This window comes from Leguminivora glycinivorella, chromosome 16, assembly GCF_023078275.1.
Source record: "Leguminivora glycinivorella isolate SPB_JAAS2020 chromosome 16, LegGlyc_1.1, whole genome shotgun sequence".
In the NCBI taxonomy this organism is placed as follows: Eukaryota; Metazoa; Arthropoda; class Insecta; order Lepidoptera; family Tortricidae; genus Leguminivora; species Leguminivora glycinivorella.
The window spans coordinates 4,319,323-4,340,183 of record NC_062986.1 but is presented as its reverse complement, the minus strand read 5'-3'; the positions used below and the strand labels follow the sequence as shown (position 1 = coordinate 4,340,183).

Genomic DNA, 20,861 nt, shown 5'->3' with positions numbered 1-20,861 from the left:
ATGATACAAATCCATAAGCCAACGATATGTCGCTATAATATTGAAATATACTTACTCATACATCTGTAAATCGTGAAAAACGATTAGTCTGAAATACTGAAAGTAGGCGAGGGCATCAGAATCCACATACGATCAAAAATCGACTGTTACGTCGTAATGTCGTTGCATGACGTGAAATGATTCAAGGAAATCGTTCATTTTAGATGATGGAAGAAATTTGCCTTTTAGTAAAACTCATAATATTGGATATAAACGGTACGTACTGGAGATGTTTCTACTACACCAGAAAGATTTAAAGCATAGGTAACTAAAAACAATTAGAGAGCTGAAAATTTTGCCCAATTAATAATAAAAAAAAGACATGTGTTCGAATAAAAAGAAGACAGATGGACAAAAAAAATCGTCCACCGGTTTTTTACGAACATCATGTTCAAGCTCCGATTTACAGTTTACCATGGATCCTATGCCAATCTCCATTACATTTTTGTATAATATTTATTCTTGTATATATTCAACATATATAACATTTTTTTTTAAATCTGAAGAGTTTTCTTTAAATGCCTGTCAAATGTATTCTCATTTTTTGTTATCACCCGTTAGGTATATATTTTTTTCTATTTTAGTTATTGTTGGGTGTCATCGGTCCTCGCTAGAGATACGAACGGTAGCTCTTTGTTTGGTAACGGCAGGTTTTGTTGTTTTGTGGTGATACTGGTGATTTATAAAGTAAGTTAGGTAAGGTAGTCAGGTCAGGTAGATAAGTCATTTTCTTATATTTTAAGTAGTTTGAAGGGTGTCTTTTATGCATCGAGTAGCATCTTACACCATTACATAGTATAATAACCCAGATTCAACCCTAAAACTTTCTATTAATAAATATTAAAAAACGTAGATAGGTATATATGTGTGGATCTTCTTCTTCAATGGTGCGTATAGCAGTTGAGGTGGTCTGTGAGTCATTGTCTAAACCTGTGAGTAAGACATATACATATTTTTCCTTATATATACAATTTTGTTTGTATTTGTAGGTATAACGGGCCACGTGCGAATCGACGCTGTGGGAGACCGTGACGCTGACTACGCCATCTTGGATTTGGATCCTGTCACTGGGAAATTTGAGGTTAGTAGCTATAGAAAAAAATGTAGACGGAAGTTTTTAAGCAGAACCTGTACACAGTTTCAGGAGGCACAAGTATACCATACACTACTTGAAAGAGACAGTTATACTTAGGTACTCTATTCGATATTCAATCCAAACAAAATAATTACACCTTTGAATACCAGTTGGCTATCAGTCACACCTATTGTCGAAAGCCAAATTCGGACACCGGTTCGAACCTAGCTTTCGACAATTGGAGGTCTTGGTAATTTTTTCTTTGTATATGATATCTAGCAGAAGCGGGGTTGTCAAAATCGTTGCTTTATCTAATCCTGACTCTAGTTATAGTTATAGAATATTTATAGTTAGACAAGTCGCTGACCTACTTTGACGTAATTTCGTTTGGAAACAAAAGACGTCCGACGCAGGGTTGAGATACAAGTTAAACAATTGATTGTTTAACGTTTAAGACGTAGGGGCTTAGATTAAGTGACTATTTGTAAACTTTTCAGGTTTTTACAAGTTTTTATTCAACTTGCCTTGTTAAATATGTAGTATGTTAGTTTGGGTCAAAACGTAGAAGCTAAATTTGACCCACTTTCCGGTTTCCGATTGAGCTGAAATTTTGCACACATGTGTAAATCTCGTGACAATGCAACATTATGGTATAGTGGAGCTGATCTCATGATGGAGCAGAAAGGTGGTCATAGGAACTCTGTTATGAAACGTCGTATCCCCACCGAGTAAGGGGTTTTTAGAAATCTCGAAAGTCTCGGAGAGCAGTAGATAGCTGTTGAAAGAAAGGTACAGTCGGCGATAAAAGCTTGTGCCAAAAATGAAATTTTTGCAAAAAAAAAACGCCATATGTTTACATATGTATAATGTACTGCAAAATATGGGCATGTGCTTGTGTATAATAGAACTACATTACAAATATAAACCGTTAAAGTTTTATTTCAGTTTCACATTTTTGATTAGCAAATACTAAGGAAACAAAAAGTTACTAAATGAAAACTGTGACAAGGGTACAGTCAACCAATTGGGACCCTAGGCCACTGTAGAACTATGTCACAGTGACGTTATAAGTCAGATTGTAAAAATCTCACTGCTTGTCATTATGTCACTGGTCCCACCGCGAGCTAGTAAACTATGAGCTATCGGCTATAAAAACGAACAAAAAATAATCACTCCCGTGCAAGTAAAAGAGACACGGCGATATTGATAGCTCACCGTTGGGCGAGTAGCTATAAACATCGCCGTGTCTCTTTTATTTACACGGGAGTGATTATCTCTTGTTCGTTTTTATAGCCGATAGCTCATAGTTTACTAGCTCGCGGTGGGACCAGTGCCTTTGACATGGTTGTAGAGTGGCGTAGGCCTAGCGTTCCAATTGGTTGACTGTACACAAGATCTGAATTTCTAAAGACTTCACGTTTTGAGAAATACTTAACATGTTATGAATGCAAGCTCAATAAAGAGTGAAATGGGTTGACAGGTCTACGACTGTCAAAGAAATGTTTCAAAATTTGATTCGTTTGTTACCGATTATGATTTAGAAACAACTGATTTTTTTAAATGTAAAAGAATGGTATCGGTTTGTGGAAGGGAAGCAGGAAAACAAAATAAAATTCAACGTTCCACGAACGTTCCAGTAAAATATAGTATTTTGTATTTTATTATAGGCACACGTGCGAAGAGGAAGTTCGTTACTCGTGTCGATATAAAACACTCCCTTCGGCGGTCGTGTTTTAATTTATCGCCTCTTGTTTCGAACGTCCTATTTTCCGCACTTGTATCGTAATGAACTATTATGTTTAGTTTGAATTGTGTTCCGACTTAAGAATAGTAATGTGACAGACGGACAGACGGACAGAGTCGCACCATAATGATTCCTTTTGCAACTTTTTGGTATGGAACCCTGAAAATGTAAAATCTACGGTTTTAAGGTACAAATATACTGAGAGCTTTATTCTATAACCTTCTACAATTCTCGTGAATCTAAACAAATCCTTTAATAAGCCTAATGCACAGCTTTTCAATTCGACAATAGTGCATAAACAAATTACTGAAATAGTTTTATTTGCTATTCAAAAGTAAATAAAGAGATTTGATGAATGTACCTACGCCTTTGAAATGTATTTAGTTTTATACAATTTCACTATGTGATAAAATTTAAATTTATAGAAAGCAAGCTCTGTAAACGAATGAAAGTGGCCTCCGTAATATGTCCTTTTCTCTTTGCCCTTTCAAACAACATGTAAGAAAATTTAAGTATAGTAGGATGTAGCAGAGAATTAGTTAAACTTTTGATTGGTGTGGTGAAATTTTGGGTGGTAAATTTGTTTATCCTTTCCTACACTCTCCCTCTCAATTAAAAAAAAAAAACTTTACAGCTTGCTCAGATATCTAAATTATTTGTGCTATGCAATAAAACTATGGAAACAGATTATATCACGTATAATGAATTTGTAACACATCCCAACGCTTTGAACCATTTACAGCGTTCGTGGTCAACTCACCTGTAGATCTGCTCTCTCGCGACACTCCGTTACTATTCCTACTACCCCGTTGGCATAGTCTTATTTCATGAGTAACTATCGCGCTAACTGACAACATGTAATGCAATCTTTATTTACATGAACATATTTACATAATTATATAAGAAACTAAGACTAAACTTAAAAGCTAGCTAATGTCTAAAATAGGCCCTTGGGGCATTGTTTTCACTGACAACATTATTTTCACCACACCAACGGGTAAAGGCTTTGCTATTCGAAAACAGATAGCAATATTGCATTTTATCCACAAGAGTGCAAAGTAATTTCATACTTTTAACTTGATGTCTTAAGCTAGAATAGAATGTACCTATAAATGACGATTTTGAATCATACATATTGAATAAATCGATGGATTTGATTTAGTTTGATGTTTTATAGTCAGTATTTTCTTCGTGTTGGTGTGGTAAAAAATGTTGTGTTTCACTCGGTGGCAAAGTTTGTTTAACCTTCGTGCCTTGAAACCCTCGCAACGCTCAAGATTCCACTTTTTGAACCACTCGCTACGCTCGCGGTTTAATATTGGAATCTTTCGCTTGCTCGGGTATCAATATTGGCACGTGCGGTTAAACAACAACTTTGCCCCCTTGTAAAACAAATAACTACTGTCCTGCGTCTTAGGTGGTGGCGTTCTACCACGGGCTGAACAGCAGCTATAAGCCAGTAGCCGGCAAAGCTATTCACTGGCCAGGAGGACGCCGCGCTGCGCCAGCGGACACACCACGCTGCGGCTTCCTAGGGACTGACCCTATGTGTCAAGGAGGTAACAAATGTAGATAGCTACTCGTAGTATTAGATTCAGCAGCAGCTAAAAATTCAGGTCACGGCATCAGTTTTCTAAAGACTTAATGACAATGATCCTATGCGCTACGTGTCAAAGAGATGCTGTACAGTGTTAGTCTGAACAGCAGCTGGCAAAGCTATTCACTGGCCAGGTGGACGTCGGGCCGCACCAGCGGACACACCACGTTGCGGCTTCCTAGGGACTGACCCTATGTGTAAAGGAGGTAACAAATGTAGATAGCTACTCGTAATATTAGATTCAGCAGCAGCTAAAAACATCAGGTCACGGCGCTGCATCAGTTTTCTAGACTTAATGACAATGATCCTAAGCACTATGTATCAAAGAGGTGCTGTACAGTGTTAGTCTGAACAGCAGCCATAGGCCAGTATCTGGCAAAGCTATTCACTGGCCAGGTGGACGCCGGGTCGCACCAGCGGACACACCACGCTGCGGGTTTCTTAATTAAGTATAATTTTATGTTGACGATCTTTTAGTGAAAGCCTTTATTTTATAATTGTGTGAAATACTGTGTTATTTTTCTTAAAGAAATAAATATATCTGTCTATCTATCTATCTAAAGAGATTTATTCAAACACGAGAGCGATATAGTATTTCGTTCTGCATCCATCCATTGTATGTCGTTTGTTGCACGCCGCTCAGAGACGCAAACAGTGATCATTTACTGCTTCGTTGGACTCGCCGTGTTCCTAATACTGGCAGTTACTGCTGCCTGCGTTGCTTACAAGTAAGTATCGAAATTTCGCCTAAAGTAGTCGGGCATTTTCACGAAAAAAGATTCAAAAACTTTTTTTACTAAAATAGGTAAATTTTATGTTTTTCCTACACAAAATCACGAGCCCTTTCCATCCTACTAGGCGGAAAAAAGCGTCCCAAATTTATCCACGTTGTTACTATTCTTCCAACCCTTTGTACAATCGAGTTCATAAATATGCGTACATTTTTTCACCTTATTGCATAGAGATAAGTTGAAGAAATGTACACATATTTATGAACTCGACTGTACAGCGGTTACAAAGAGGAAAGTATGCAAAATAATAGAAAATTTTTGGGACCATCTTTTTGTCTCTTGTTTTTTATCCTAGATCGAAAGGGCTCGTGATTCTTAGTAGGAAAAACATAAAATTTACCTACCTTAGGGACCGGCCACATCAGAGCGTCGCGTGTCTCGGGGCGCGCAACGGACGTCCGCGCCACGCCACCTGAGTGTAATTCAAAAAACGTCTCCTCAGTACATTTTGTATAGGAAGGACGTAAGACGCGCCCCAAAATCTGTAATGAACTCTCGTCAATATCAGCGGCCGCTCCGTTGGTGGATTTAGAGCAACATCTACACTAACCATTTTTTAAATAATCGCAGGCTAATTCGAACATTGTCAGATTTTTTATATAATTTTAATAAATCGCTTGTTCTCGATCGTTCTAAATCATTTTAATAAATCGGTCCTTAATCTGATAGTATGCATTTGTGGATTACATATTTATTAAAAGTTACACGTTTGTGTAACTTTTACATTTAAAAGAGTCTCATACAATTATTTGAAATATTGCTTTTGAAGTAACATCAAGAAAAGTACAATAAGCGCTGGTAGCCTAGTGGTAAGAGCGTGCGACTTTCGATCCGGAGGTCGTGGGTTCGAACCCCGGCTCGTACCTATGGGTTTTTCGGAACATATGTGCGAATGTCATTTGATATTTGCCAGTCGCTTTTCGGTGAAGGAAAACATCGTGAGGAAACCGGACTAATTCCAATAAGGCCTAGTTACCCTTCGGGTTGGAAGGTCAGATGGCAGTCGCTTTCGTAAAACTAGTGCCTACGCCAAATCTTGGGATTAGTTGTCAAAGCGGACCCCAGGCTCCCATGAGCCGTGGCAAATTCCGGGATAACGCAAGGAGGATGATGATGATGATCAAGAAAAGCACAATACTGTTTTTAGTGCGAACATTTCAATATAATAGCGCCATGAAAACACCATTACGGCATTTCCACTGAACTTGAACTCTGCGAGTGCTCTATGTTTTAATAGTGAGCTTAGAGCTACGGGCGTTCCGAAGGTAATGGGTAACAGCATAAATTATTATGAACAGTACAGCATCTCTCACCCCAGGATACCGAAGACCGGGCAAAGTGGAAAAGGCTGAGCAGGAAAGCGGACCCTGGCGCTAGGCCGGGAAAAAAATAGGTTGAAGAGAAGAAGAAGTACAGCGACGGAACTTATACATACTTAAACATTATAATATTAGCAACTATGGAAACAAACCAAATTATTTTAACAAATATTTTGATTTGTGTTTTTAAGTAGTCACACTACTATATATACATTTAAAATCGAAATAAGATGTCATATATTAAAGAAAACATTACGGACACCACCAGTGGCGAAGGCCGGATTCCAACCGGCGTCTTTAGCAATCCAGGCTAACGCCATGAACCCCCAGGCAACCCCGTCACAGCGGAAGCGATTTCGATTTTCATTATATTAGGTGAAGCAAAGTACCTAAGTCTAAAACAGTTCACTTTACCCGGGACAAAAGCAACAGTATGAGGATTCCCTACAAGTGTTGGTTTTGTCCCAGTATTTATCTTATCCCATCTTACTTTAAATGTAAAAGGGGAGACCTGTAATACGAGCAAATGATTAAATTGTGATTCGTATACTCAATCGATAATACTTGTGTTTAATAACTACGAATCTTTGAGGCTAACAATGTTTCATAAATATTTATGTTTTCCCCTCACTAGCTCAGAAACACGTGTTTTGTCCTTTAATACCAGCGGGTAAAAACGCATTTTATCCACTAGTGGGTAAAGTAATTTGACCTTGAATAAAGTCAAATTAACTGCTTTAAAATTGATAAAAGTAGGTGAATCTAGTAATAAAGATGATTTACCACCTGTGGAACTACTGGAAGCAGTGATAAACGCATTTTTTGCATTGTAGTTTCCTCGCTATAGTGAGGGGAAAAGTTTTGTGTTACACTCGGGTGCAAATGTATTTTACTACTCGTGTGTTAAAAAACTCGCAAGTTCAGGATTCTATTCTCGAACCACTCGCTTCGCTCGTGGTTCAACTATAGAATCCTTTCACTTGCTCGTTTTTCAATTCCACACTCGGCGTTAAAATACAACTTTGCCCCCTTGTATAACAAATAACTATTAATGTATTAAGTAAACTGTAATTACTACAATTCTTTATAATTTTTCTTGATCTTGTTTTGATACGACCAGAATAATCATTAACGTTGATTATTTTATTTCCGTCTCGCAAGATTCGATGCACACGCCACCAAGGTGGAAATGTTATCAAAACCAATTTCGTGTCAAGACACATTGTTAAATGTGAATCGGGTCCCTGCATGGTTTTAGTACCGGTGGGCCTTAGCGCCCGCCTCAAAAACTTGTCAGTGAAAATACTGTATATTTTATTTGTAGTGTCTGCTCGTTTCACACTAATGAATGCAGATTCATTAACTTACAGCTTTATGTAAATTTCTTCATCGTATTTATGCTTCGTCGCTTTATTATTGCTGTTTGTGTTTATTTTAGTGTGATATTGTTATGGAATAGTTCCAAACTAAGGTACTAATGTAGGTTATAAATAATATAGGATGGCCCAAAAATTCCTTGGCAAAAAATGACGAAATGTATCAAAGTAGAGACCGGGGCTAGTTGACTATGTGGGTAGGTTGACTAACTATTAAAAAATTGAGCCAAAAATCAAATTTGACCCAACCAATGACACGATATGAGGTACGAGAGGGTATACCCTTGTTTCGCCGACAAACTTTTCATCGAATATCATTTCATCGACAACAAATCATCGAAAGTTTAGTTCGAGTAAAATTGTTTCAAGTAAGTTTGTTTCAACTACTATTTATTTGAAACTTTTTCAGATGTTATAAATACTATTCAACTAATATTTCTTCATCGCTGATTCGTTTCAAAGTACTTCAAATGGCAGAATTACAAAACATCGCAATTTATTTATTCGACGTATTATTACAAAACTTTCTCATTTGTCGTACATTTATAGATGTTTCTATTCTAGGAAACTTCAAATTGTTGATTTTATCGTGGCACATCACATACGTTCATAATTAAACTATCACTATTGGCTTAAATCCTATATTAGAGTAGGTTTAGACATAGACATAGACATAGATTAGGTTAGGTTAGGTTAGGATTTAGGTTAGGTTAGAACGGTGATCACACAGAAACAAATGGCTTACTGTACTCAGTATTGTACTGGTTTAGGTTAGGTTAGAACTGCGACCTACACAACAACGAATGGCTTTTAAATTAGGTTTAGGTCAGGTTAGAACTGTGACCATACCCAAAAACAAATAGTTTACAGAGTAGGTTTAGGTTAGGTTTGACCTGTGATTTACACAGAAGCAAACGTATTGCAGAGTAGGTTTAGGTTTGGTTAGAACTGCGATTCTACAAATCAACGAACAGTCTATATATATAGTAGGTTTAGGTTAGGTTAGAACTGTGACCTTACAAAAACAAACAGTTTACAGAGTAGGTTTAGGTTAGGTTAGAACTGTGATCATACAGAAACAAACGGCTTACAGAGTAGGTTTAGGTTAGGTTAGAACGGTGATCAAACAAACAAATTTTAGAAAATATTATTGAAATTTGAAATAATATTATGCGTAATGAATTGTATTTAATGTAAAACACAATGAAATGAAAAAATACGAAACGAAATACCACGATATAAAGTATACTTGGAATAACTTATCTACTAAATAAAAGTCTACGGTTTGATTTTACTTGCATCGATTGTTCTACGATATGAACTGTCGATGAAATGAAATTATTTGAAACGTTGTCTTTGAAATAAAATTCGAACAAGTGTCTGTCGGCGATTCAAGGGTAAACCGGTACGAGAGGCTCACCGGTGACTGAGCGGGGGGAGGTGACGGACTAGTGGACTCCCCTAATGGAGCTACTGGAATGCTATTCGTAGACCTTGGATCTTTCTGTATATACCTTGGATGTTTCAACTGGACTCGTCTCCATTTCACACGCCGTAGACATTAGAGTCATACGACGTTTTTCAGTACAGATGGCCCACTGAAGTTTCGACCTGATAAGAAATGAACTATTTTGCGCCCTAGTGCGGGCAAAAAACCACAATATATTAAAAAAATAGTTGTTTATCTGTGACATTTCAGTTCCTAAATGAATAAATGATGTTTGTCTGATAAAACTACCGTGAGACACTGACATATTAAACATGTAAAATCGGGTAACTCTCATAAAATTGTCGAATGAAAATTATGACGAAAGTGAGGGAGGGTAGTTTAGCACCGCCCCTGCCGCCGCCGACCCCCGCGCCGAGCCAACGGTCGCAGCGAGCTGCGACTCGCAGTCTGCGTCGGGATGCCATCGGCATCGCGCGTGCTCAATGAAAATGCTCCTCGTTGCGGAGCGATACATGTCGAACGACCTTCTGAGTTACCCGATTTTACATGTTTAATTAAATGTTCGTGTATTTTATTTAATTAAACACATTTTGTGCTAACTTGAGCTCTGTTTATGTGTGTAGACAGGCTCGAATCGACGCTGAGTTGAACAACATGGCTTGGCGAGTTCGACCTGAGGAGGTTTTGGTCGAAGTTGGCACTGGCTTGGGAACCAGCCCGGCATTACACAGCGTCAATGAAGTACTCAAGGTAAGAAACAGTTCTATACATACAAGTAAAAAACACTTTTACATGTAGGAAGTACCTCTTGTCCAGGTCTTGTATAGATGTTGAACTGAACAACATAGTATGGCGAGTTCGACCTGAGAAGGTTTTGGTCGCAGTAGGCACTCGATTTGGGGATAACAGTAAATAAGTATTAATAAAGTACTCAATGTAAACACACTCCTAGAAATAGACGCGTAGGATTTCAAGGTCTTTAAAATGTACGCTCTTTTGATGAAACTTTTTAGGTCAAATCGGTCCAGGAATGACGGGTAGGCAGGTCGTTTTTTTTAGAAATGCACAGTTGAGGACTGCTTGATATGACTTTAATTTTATGTTTTTATTTTGGGGAAAAATGCATTTTAATACTTCTAAAAAGGTTTAGATATAAGTACTTAAGGTACAGCGGGACAATTTCGACTGGGGGCAAATGCAACTGGCCCCGTAGCCGAATGGCATTTCTCCGACGCGAAACGAAAACGAAACGCCGCGAAAATGAATCTGGCTCTCTCGCGCCAATATGCAAGAGCGATAGAGATAGATATCTACTAGCGTTTCGTTTCGTGAGCATTTCGTAAGCGTTTGTGCCATTCGGCTACGCACCCTGATCCATTTTTTCCATGTTTTACAATGTTTGGATTATCAAATTGAGTGTCCACTGGTTATATATGGCACTCGTGTTCAGTGGATACATGTGGAACTCAACTTAATAGTGTAATAACGGAAAACATGGATCAGTTATAATTGCCCCCTCAGTCGATATTTGCCCCGCTGTACCTTACTCGTAACTTTTGGCTTTTCCTGGCGGGAGATTTCCATAAATAACTTTCAAAAACAGAAACAACAAACGAATACAAGTATAATATCTGTAAACTTCCGCATTTAGGATGGGAAGAAGAGGAAAGTTATATTGATATTAACGTATAGTTAAACTCATCAGTGGAGCGGCAAATTGACTTAAATTTGATTTCATTATGTTGGCACTCAGTACTTCGTCCTTGCCATTTTCAACCTTGATTCCACATTTGTGATATTCTCAAGTAAAATGAATCACATTGCTGCCTACCCTCCTGAGTCAGGGAAACATTTGTTTTGTTTTTCAATTGAGAACCCTTTGTAACACTATAGAAGTTCAAAATAAATTTTGGAAATTGGAAATATATATATATACAGCGTGTGTATTCCATACGGGCGAATATCTTAATAACGATTAGTATCGGACCCAAGGAGCTTAACTATATGTTTTCTTTTTGAATAGACGAGATTTTTTTTTCATACATAATAATTCAGCACGCAATGTATTACGTCCACATCAATTAGCGTACCTACCTAATTGTCATTACGACATGACGTTTATGTCATGTGGAATTAAGTTGGACGGCGTACATTGCCGCTTGGTCAGATTAAAAAAATTAATTACTCTTAATTACTCTTTAGGCTACTCCCCTACAGTGACATTGTACCTCTACCTACCTACCTCTGTTCCTGTAAACTGTATATGAATCTGTTGTACACAATAAAGTGATTACTACTACTACTACTACATTGGCACTTGACACTGATAATTCTGTGCATATTTCTGGGTTGATAAGTAACATTGTTATTCAGCGTCAATATTTCCTTGTTGAACAGGCAATGAACGGGGAAGTGTCACTATCAGTCGACAATTGTCACTGTTGTGAAATAGGCCACTGTTAAACCGTTAAGTGTGATGTACCTTTTGCGTGAAAGTGGTACATTTGTACGCTAAATTTAACACGCATGTCACACAGATAGCACCTATTTTAAAGATATGCGGTGCGTTTATTCTGAATTCATAGGAATTGAATTCAGCACGAATCCAATTAAGATGAGCAATAGGCAATCAGGATGTGTGTGTTAACGCTATTTTCATGGCCACACGAGGCAGAAGCACAGTATAAGGACGACTCAGTAGATAATCTCCGGCAGCGGCGACGCGATCGGTATTTGGCTGTCTCGCGACACGGCAGCGCCACGCAGCGCGGCGCGTACTGACGCGACTGGCATCATCCAGGGTGCGTAGCCGAATGGCACAAACGCTCACGAAACGAAACGCTCGTAGATATCTATCTCTATCGCTCGTGCGTATTGGCGCGACAGAGCCCGACTAACTGGCGCGGCGTTTCGTTTTCGTTTGGCGTCGGAGAAATGCCATTCGGCTACGCAAGCTGTTCCGCATGTACTCTCTGCACCTCGCTGCGTTGTGGCTGCGTGCGAGCGCTACTCAAGGACAAACTGCGCGGCGCAAAATTTGTTGTAGAAATATTACTGTTTTTATACTGTGGCAGAAGCCCCGTCCAATAAGGATTTGTTGACATATGGACAGGCCCCGTAGCCGAATGGCGTTTCTACGACGCGAAACGCCACCGAAACGTCGCATAAATCTAGTCCAGCTCTGTCGCGCCAGCACGCAAGAGCGATAGATAGATACGAAAGTAGATATTATCGTGAGCGTTTCGTGAGCATTTCTACATTCGGCTACGCTACAGCTCTATACGAACTTTAACCTTTTGAACGCTTCTCCTACCGTAACAAAAAATGGTGCAGACGCCAATATGCAAAATGTCGACTGGTGAAAGTGGTGAACAGCGAATATGTTACACCGTTCAAACTTTGCATCATAGTGAATTTTGGGGTCATAATGATTCATTAATTTCATTATGCCCCTAAAAACACTATGCATACACCGTGTTTCACTTAACACTAAAAACCTGAAAACAGTTTGTTCAGAAATCGATCAAAGAAAATATCTTGATGGGGGTAATATTTTTATTTAAATTAGTATTATTAGTTATTTTTACGTGCCCATTCTATTGTACTCGTAATACAACATTGTGTATATCGCATTGCTAGAGGTTGTTTACCTTTTTTCAGTATTTAGGGGTATTAATTACTGGCCGGTTACTTGGACGATTATTTTTTCCGCTACTAGTTTGACGTTGTTTGTCAGTTTAATCTTAATGTTTATCATAAGTCATAACAAATTGAACTCGTACCTAATTACAACCTTGTCATTTCGAATATTGAGTTTATTTGCTTACTGCGATTACCTGTCCAATTTGAAGTTTACTGTGACAAAGCTTTAAAGTGTTTTACAGTGACATCTTAGCTGTCTATTGGTAAACCTTATGTCGTTGCAGTAACGTACACAAATAAATAGTCTTATGGTTTATGATGGTAGTTAGCAATTATTTTATTGAGTGTAGAGCTAAAAGTCAAGTAGAGCTGCACAGAAAATTAAAAATTCAATTAAAAAAAAAGTAACGATCAGATTAAAAGATGAATTTTCTAGATGAGTTTAAAAAAATAAAAATCAGTTGGGGTGTCTGAGGTTTTGAGTGATACCGGAAACACCGTGTATATGCAAATATTGCAAATGAACAACTTTTATTATGGGACCAATATCGCCAAAAAGAAGATTGCGGTTCGTTACAAGAAGAATGTTTCTTAGATATATATGTACTTATTATCTCGAGACGCGATAAGAATTAGATATGTTACTGACAAAAACTAAGTTAGTATGAAAATAATTTAATTTGTACTTAGAGTACTAGTTTACTTAGTTTCTACAAACAAAAATGTCACTTGAGTTAGAGTTTTGACAATTATATCGCTGATCCATATACCGTATCAAGAAATAATATTTAACGTATCATAAAGCTCGAATAGTATAGGGCTGGTTCAGCCATCAGCGATTCAAGTGAGGTAGAAAAGGTGAGAGGTAAAAATCTACAATAGGGAAGCTACTACAAAATTCAGGGCCCTAGATTGAAGTCTAATATTTAGCTTCAGCAAAAAATGGCGTCGTTGATAAAGATTTTACCTTGGACCGGTTATCTGATGGCTGCTGAATCTTGTTTCGGGTTTAATGTCAAGGGCATGAAAAAGAAGCATATTATGGAGAATAAGTGGATATACATAAATTAATGCCTTTGTGAGAGCTCTGTCGACTCGGCTGGTGGACACCACAAGGGAACCGAGGGCTGGCGCGTATTTCTCGCAACGCATTGCCCTATCAATACAGCGAGGAAACGCTGCCAGCGTAATTGGCACCATGCCGCAGGCGGAATAGCTGGATGGGGTTTTTTTTATGATTGAGTTGCTGTAGTTTTTTTAGTGTTAGTACTTTTGAAATATTTATAATTTAAGTTAGTTTTAGTTTATGTACTATCATTATCATACATACATACAATCACGCCTGTTTCCCAGAGGGGTAGGCAGAGATCACGGATTTCCATTTACTACGATCCTGACAAATCACTTTCGCTTCACACACTTTTATAACGTTTCTCATACACGCTCGTCGGTTTCGGTATCATTATCAATACCTAAATATACTATACTAACTTTTCTGATAAATTAAATTCTCGTAAATAAATTTACATAAATCAATTCATGAACCATTACGTCGTTGCTACACTACACTATATTATTTTAAGACGACCGATTGACCCTCACCGATTACTAAATTAAAAAAAAACACTTGCTTGGGTATCAATACTGGCACATGCGGTCAAACAACAACTTTGCTCCCTCGTAAAACAAACAAGTGGGCCATTTTTTTCAAAGTTGTCCACCCCACTTTTTTGTAACATGGGTATTTTTTACGCGATTAATACTCAGAATCGCGAGGTCTTTCGATCCTGATAAGAGTAAAAAAATGTCCCAAGGTTTCCATACATTTTTTCGAACTTTCCATTCCGTTACCGCCATACAAAATGTATGAAAAAATGGTAATGGAATGGGAAAAAAACCATGGGACACTTTTTTTTCTCCTATTAGAATTGAAAGAGCTCGCGATTCTGAGTGGAAACGACATAAAAAATTTTCAAATCCAAAAAAAAAAGTGGGGTGGACAACTTTGAAAAAAAATGACCAAATATTAATTGATCTATTGAAGGTAATATAAATGCGAATATTATTCATAATTTATTTGTAATCACTCTAACAAAACACATGTCAGTTGATTGATCTAAATCTGCCTCAGGCAACACAACCGAGGGTTTGGCTAAATTCATCTCCTTTCATTGAGATATGAAATGGAAACGAAATCAAGATTCACGGCTGTTTACGTTACAAATGGTTGTTTATGTTGCAAATGAAATTTCTTGGTAACGTTCACAAAGCGGAAAGTAACTCTTCTGCGAATTACCTCGACCTAGCTAAGGTCGCTTGCACACTACAAAAAAATATTATGTACTGTGTCTTTCTATCACGCTTCCATATTATACAGTAAATCTAATACGGGCAAATCCCTTAGCGCTGGTTAGATGCCATTAGATAACTTCTATCATACTTTTACTTAGAATTGAAATTAAAATAGTATCTGTACCTATTAAAAATACAACTTTTGACAGTTGTGACCTTTTTCCTGTTTATTCAATCACGATGGGCTTTTGGCTTTCTTATTCTGACACAAAGAGACACTCAGGATTAATCGTTCTTTCCTGGCTCCATTTATCTCCGAGTAAAAGTATCGAGTTATTGTTCTAAGTAAAGATAGGCAATATGGTAAAGACTGCTAATCAATTCAATGTAGAATTTTTGTAGGCTTGTGCCATTTCGTTCGTTGATCGGAGCGCTCCGATCTCGTTCAATAGCTCCCACGAACTAGTTCGCTCTTTTAGGTCTTTTGCTCATTTAGTTCAGCCAGACTAGCGACCACTGCGGTCGGAAAGATCAGAACGAATGGGACCGAATAGTGTCAAAATGATACGAATAGTCCACAGATAGTAACATTCCGGGCCGAAAGGTTGTAAGTAACCGAAGTTTAATATGAAAACTTTACGTTTTTTTGGTGCTCTGCTAAGTAGCTCTCGCTCTCGCTCGGCGCAGTCACACACTCGTTCTCGTTCCGAACCGCTCTCCCTCACCGATCCTATACTGAACTAAATGAGCAAAGACCGATTCTCAGAGCACGGAAAGATTCAGTTCATTTCGGTCATTGATGGGATTTTATTCCTAACAGTTCATAGTTCGTGAACGACACAAGCCTAAATTTTTGTAAATTTATCTTTGATGTCACGATTTTATTTGTATACAAGCTTCTGCCCGCGGCTTCGCTCGTGTTAGAAAGAGACAAAAAGTAGCCTATGTCACTCTCCATCCCTTCAGCTATCTCCACTAAAAAATCACGTCAATTTGTTGCTCCTTTCTGCCGTGAAAGACGGACAAACAAACAGACACGCACACTTTCCCATTTATAATATTAGTATGGAATATGGATACCAGTTATTAATTTCTCCTGCACCATAATTATACTTATGTCTCCGTTTGACCCAGTGGTTGATTGGTAGAGAATGCCTTTTGGCATTAAGTGCGCTTTGTGTGGTGGCCTAGCGCGTAGTGATTCTACCTGCAAAGCCGCGGTCCCGGGTTCGAATCCCGGTAAGGGCATTTATTTGTGCTATGATCACAGACATTTTGTTTCTGTGTCATGGATGTTTTCTATGTATTAAAGAATTTGTATATTAAATATAAAAGATAACATAAACATGTTGTAAATATATGTCGTTGTCCTCACGTACCTCAAGTACTCACTACACAAGCCTTTTTGTGCTTACCTTGGGAATCGGTCAATATGTGTAAGAATGTCCTATACCTATAATATTCGATTATTTATTTATTTTGACAACCGGTCTGGCTCAGTCGGTAGTGACCCTGCCTGCTGAGCCGCGGTCCTGGGTTCGAATCCCGGTAAGGGCATTTATTTGTGTGATGAGCACAGATATTTATCCCTGAGTCATGGATGTTTTCTATGTATATAAGTATGTATTTATCTATTTAAGTATGTATATCGTCGCTTAGCACCCATAGTACAAGCTTTGCTTAGTTTGGGGCTAAGTTGATCTGTGTAAGGTGTCCCCAATATTTATTATTTATTATTATTTATTATTTCAATAAGTTGGAAGATATGTAGTTTTTTATTAATTGTCTCTGGTACTAAGGAAATAACAGCAATTTGGCCTCATTCCATATCTATCGCAGCTTTTGGGGTAGGTAATTGTCATTTTGAATGTCCAATGTCGAGTGAATTATTATAATTATACCTACACATAAAACATTTGGATGTTTCCTGAAGTAAATAGGGTAGTATGTAGTATCTAATGCATTAAGTTTAATGCAAGGTCATAAGACATGAAATTCTTTAAAAAAATAGCGGTTAGGTAAGTGAAATATGACAGGTCGACTGTTCGCGTTTTTGACAGGCGGTAACTGTGAGGTAACCGAGAGGGGGTGGGCGGCACTTTCAGCGGGGAGCGGGAGTGGCCATACTACTTTATTTTACTGTGTTTTAACTGGCGCAACTTATACTTACACGGATCAGACTTATATCGCTGTCATATTTTATAAGCATGGATCAAATTGGAACGTTACTTAATGTCCCCATAATAGTAATGACGGATTGGCCAACACAATATCATCGATGCTGACTGTACGAATCAGCTTATTAGACAGACTCCCTTGGTTTGTTAAATTACAGGCGGTATTGAACCCTTAAGTCTAAGGAGAAACTTCGCCTCCTTATGTGTGTTCTATCGCCTGTGGGTTGTGCTCTGAGAAACTGTTTGACATGATGCCAACGTCCACTTTTCATCATCGCACCGCTCGCCATCGACAGGGCGCTCTTCCACACACCTTACTACCTAAATGGTCGCGTACCGCGCGGTTTCAGAGGAAGTTCCTCCCGCGGACGCTGCGGGCTGTGGAGTGAGCTCCCTGCCGAGGTAAATATTCCCGATGAACTACAGTATGGGGTTCTTCAAAAAAGGAGTGTAAAAGTTTCTAATGGGTCGGCAACGCGCATGTGACACCCCTTGAGTTGCAGCCGTCCATAGGTTACGGTGACCGCTTTACATCAGGCGGACCGTATACCTGTTTGCCACCGACGTGGTATAAAAAAAATATGTAAATAGTTACTCATTCCTTGTTTACGATAGCATAAAACATTTACAGTTCACCGTATGAGTAGACCTTAAAATCAACCCGTTGGTTTATTTTACTGGTTTATTGCTTATTTACGATTGTTAGATATTAATGTTGTTTTGAGTTAAATTGCTATGGATTTTGTTACATCATTCAGTTACACTCAATTTACATTTTATTGAATCAATAAAATTCTAAATATAAATACTTAACATTAGCCAGGGAAAATGGAACTAATGACTATGGACAATAATAGCTACCAACTCTAAAATACAAGTGTGTCTAGAGCTATCATCCCGAGTTCTGTTTTGTTTTTGAATTAGAAACCTTTTCATTCTAAAAAAAAATGTTTTTTGGAATATGTAGGTACAAAATTTTGTACACGAGAACCTAGGAAGATTCAGCGTTTTCGTAGCCGAATGCACAAACGCTCACAAAACTAAACGCTCGTAGATATCTCTATCGCTCTTGCGTATTGGCGTGACAGAGCTAGACTACCTTTCGCAGCGTTTCGTTTTCGTTTCGCGTCGTAGAAATGCCATTCGGCTACGGGGCCAGGTGTCTTAAACACCACCTCTGAGCTACCCAAGTTGACTTTAAAATCAATAGTTGTATTTGAGGTTACCCTGGTTAATCTGGTCACTATAAATGAGCAGTTCCCGGCAACTTTGTACATAGCCACGTCAGTAAATTTTAATTGATCCTATTTTGTTACCAACATTTAGTAATATAAGTCGACTTTCGTAAGATATATACAGGTTAATTGTTATAATTAAGAAAATATAGATACTAGAGAACCTTAATGACGAAATAAAACTTAATAAAATCTCAATTCATCAACAAAATCTTGGTAACAAAATAGGAATTAATAAAAACTTTAATTTTTTCCTTAATTTTTGTACAAACTTTTCGAGAACTGCTGAAATGATATGTTAAACAATAGTTTTGCCCCCAGCTTTCCTTAGGCTGGAGTACCCGCGGAGCAGTAGGAACGCCGTCCTTCACTCTATCTTCGTTCACCGTGGGCCTGTATAAAGGAAACAGAGTTGCCGTCAAGAAGATCCACAGGAAGAAACTAGACCTCAATAAGAAGCTGATGTGGGAGATCAAACAGGTTAGTTTTTGACGATTTCCCTTTAAAATTAGGATGGAAAGACCAGAAAATGCACATTTATAATTGGTTGCTTTTTATGGCGCATACCTACACCGAAGTCTAAGATAATTAAATTACAGAAATATGCAATCTACATAGCATAATAATGAAGAAGAAACGCACTGATCAGTGATCAGTCAGTATCTTTACATATTAAACATGTAAAATCGGGTAACTAATTCTAGTTGTTGTTTATACTTGCTATGTTGTTTCGTGTATTGAGGTGTGCAATAAAGAGTATTTGTATTGTATTGTATTGTATTGTAACTCACGTAAAATTGACGAAGATCGCTCTATTTAAGGTCGCTCAAACATCTGAGGTCATTACCATTAGCGACCACTGTAAGTGTACAATTGTACATAATCAAATCAATTCATAATAATTAACTAATTTAAGAATAGAAGAAAAGAAAGAAAAGAAGAAATTTTATCGTACATCTGCGTTATTTAAGCATTCTTTTAAACATTTAGGAAGGTTAACAGTCAACCTTTCTGCATTATACAACGGGCAATCAATAAACAGATGTTTAAGGGCCACTTGCACCAACGATGGAGGGTTAACCCGAGGGTTAACCCACCATTTTATATGGAATTTGACAGATGACAGCCCACTAACCCTGAGTTAAGTGGTTGGTGCAAGGAGCCTAACAGATATATCACTGTTGCACCTTAAACAAACCTTAGTAAACGTTTGTGAATAAGAAAGTTTTCTGATAAAATTATTAAAGTTTTCTTTTATTCTCAGGCGAGGAACGTATCACACGAGAACACAGCTCGCTTCATCGGCGCTTGCGTCGACTGTCCGCTCGTATTCGTCCTGACAGAATACTGCCCGAAGGGTTCTTTGAAGGACGTCCTCTCCAATGAAGAGATTCAGCTCGATTGGAACTTTAGGACCTCCCTCGTTCATGATATTGTACAGGTAAACTTGCTTGTATAGTACTCCTATATTTCTGTCAATTCTGAGTCTGATCGAGCTCTCGCTTCTTAAATGTGTCAAATGCTCGCTCGTGTTTGTCTTGACACAGAATACTCCTCTAAAGAATCTCTGAAAAACGTCCTCTCCAACGAAAAGATTCAGTCAGACTGGAACTTTACGACCGAGAGGTGGTTCATGATATTGTTCAGGTAAACAAAGAGAGGTATATTAAGAAATTTGATCTCGCCAACCGCTTCGTTGGCATTTATATCGTCTGTCCGCTCGTGTTTATATGACCTGACAGAACCATCATTTCATAAAATGAGTCAATTACAGCAGATCACAAAGACAGCCCGCAAGGGATCCATCAAGCCATTTTTACATAATATAATTATTATAGGACATTCTTACACAGATTGACTGAGGCCCACGGTAAGCTTAAGAAGGCTTGTGTTGTGGGTACTCAGACAATATATATATATAATATATATAATATATAAATACTTATATACATAGAAAACATCCATGACTCAGGAACAAATATATACACATAAATAAATGCCCTTACCGGGATTCGAATCCGGGACCGCGGCGTAGCATGCAGGGTCACTACCAACTGCGCCAGATCGGTGGTCATAAGTTTCTCAGTTTCAGTTTCAGTCATACATTTGTTGGGGCATCCCTAA

General features: G+C 38.1%; 1 protein-coding gene across 1 annotated transcript in view; it reads left to right on the top strand.

Moving 5' to 3' along the window:
• Window positions 1-20,861, top strand: part of LOC125234896 (receptor-type guanylate cyclase gcy-28) — a 163,420-nt gene that overhangs the window by 120,868 nt on the left and 21,691 nt on the right. Inside the window, exons 9-13 of the mRNA XM_048141317.1 lie at window positions 1,029-1,120; window positions 4,276-4,313; window positions 10,015-10,141; window positions 19,059-19,217; window positions 20,002-20,178. Coding sequence (XP_047997274.1) covers window positions 1,029-1,120; window positions 4,276-4,313; window positions 10,015-10,141; window positions 19,059-19,217; window positions 20,002-20,178 — 593 coding nt within the window. The remainder of the gene's footprint in view (window positions 1-1,028; window positions 1,121-4,275; window positions 4,314-10,014; window positions 10,142-19,058; window positions 19,218-20,001; window positions 20,179-20,861) is intronic.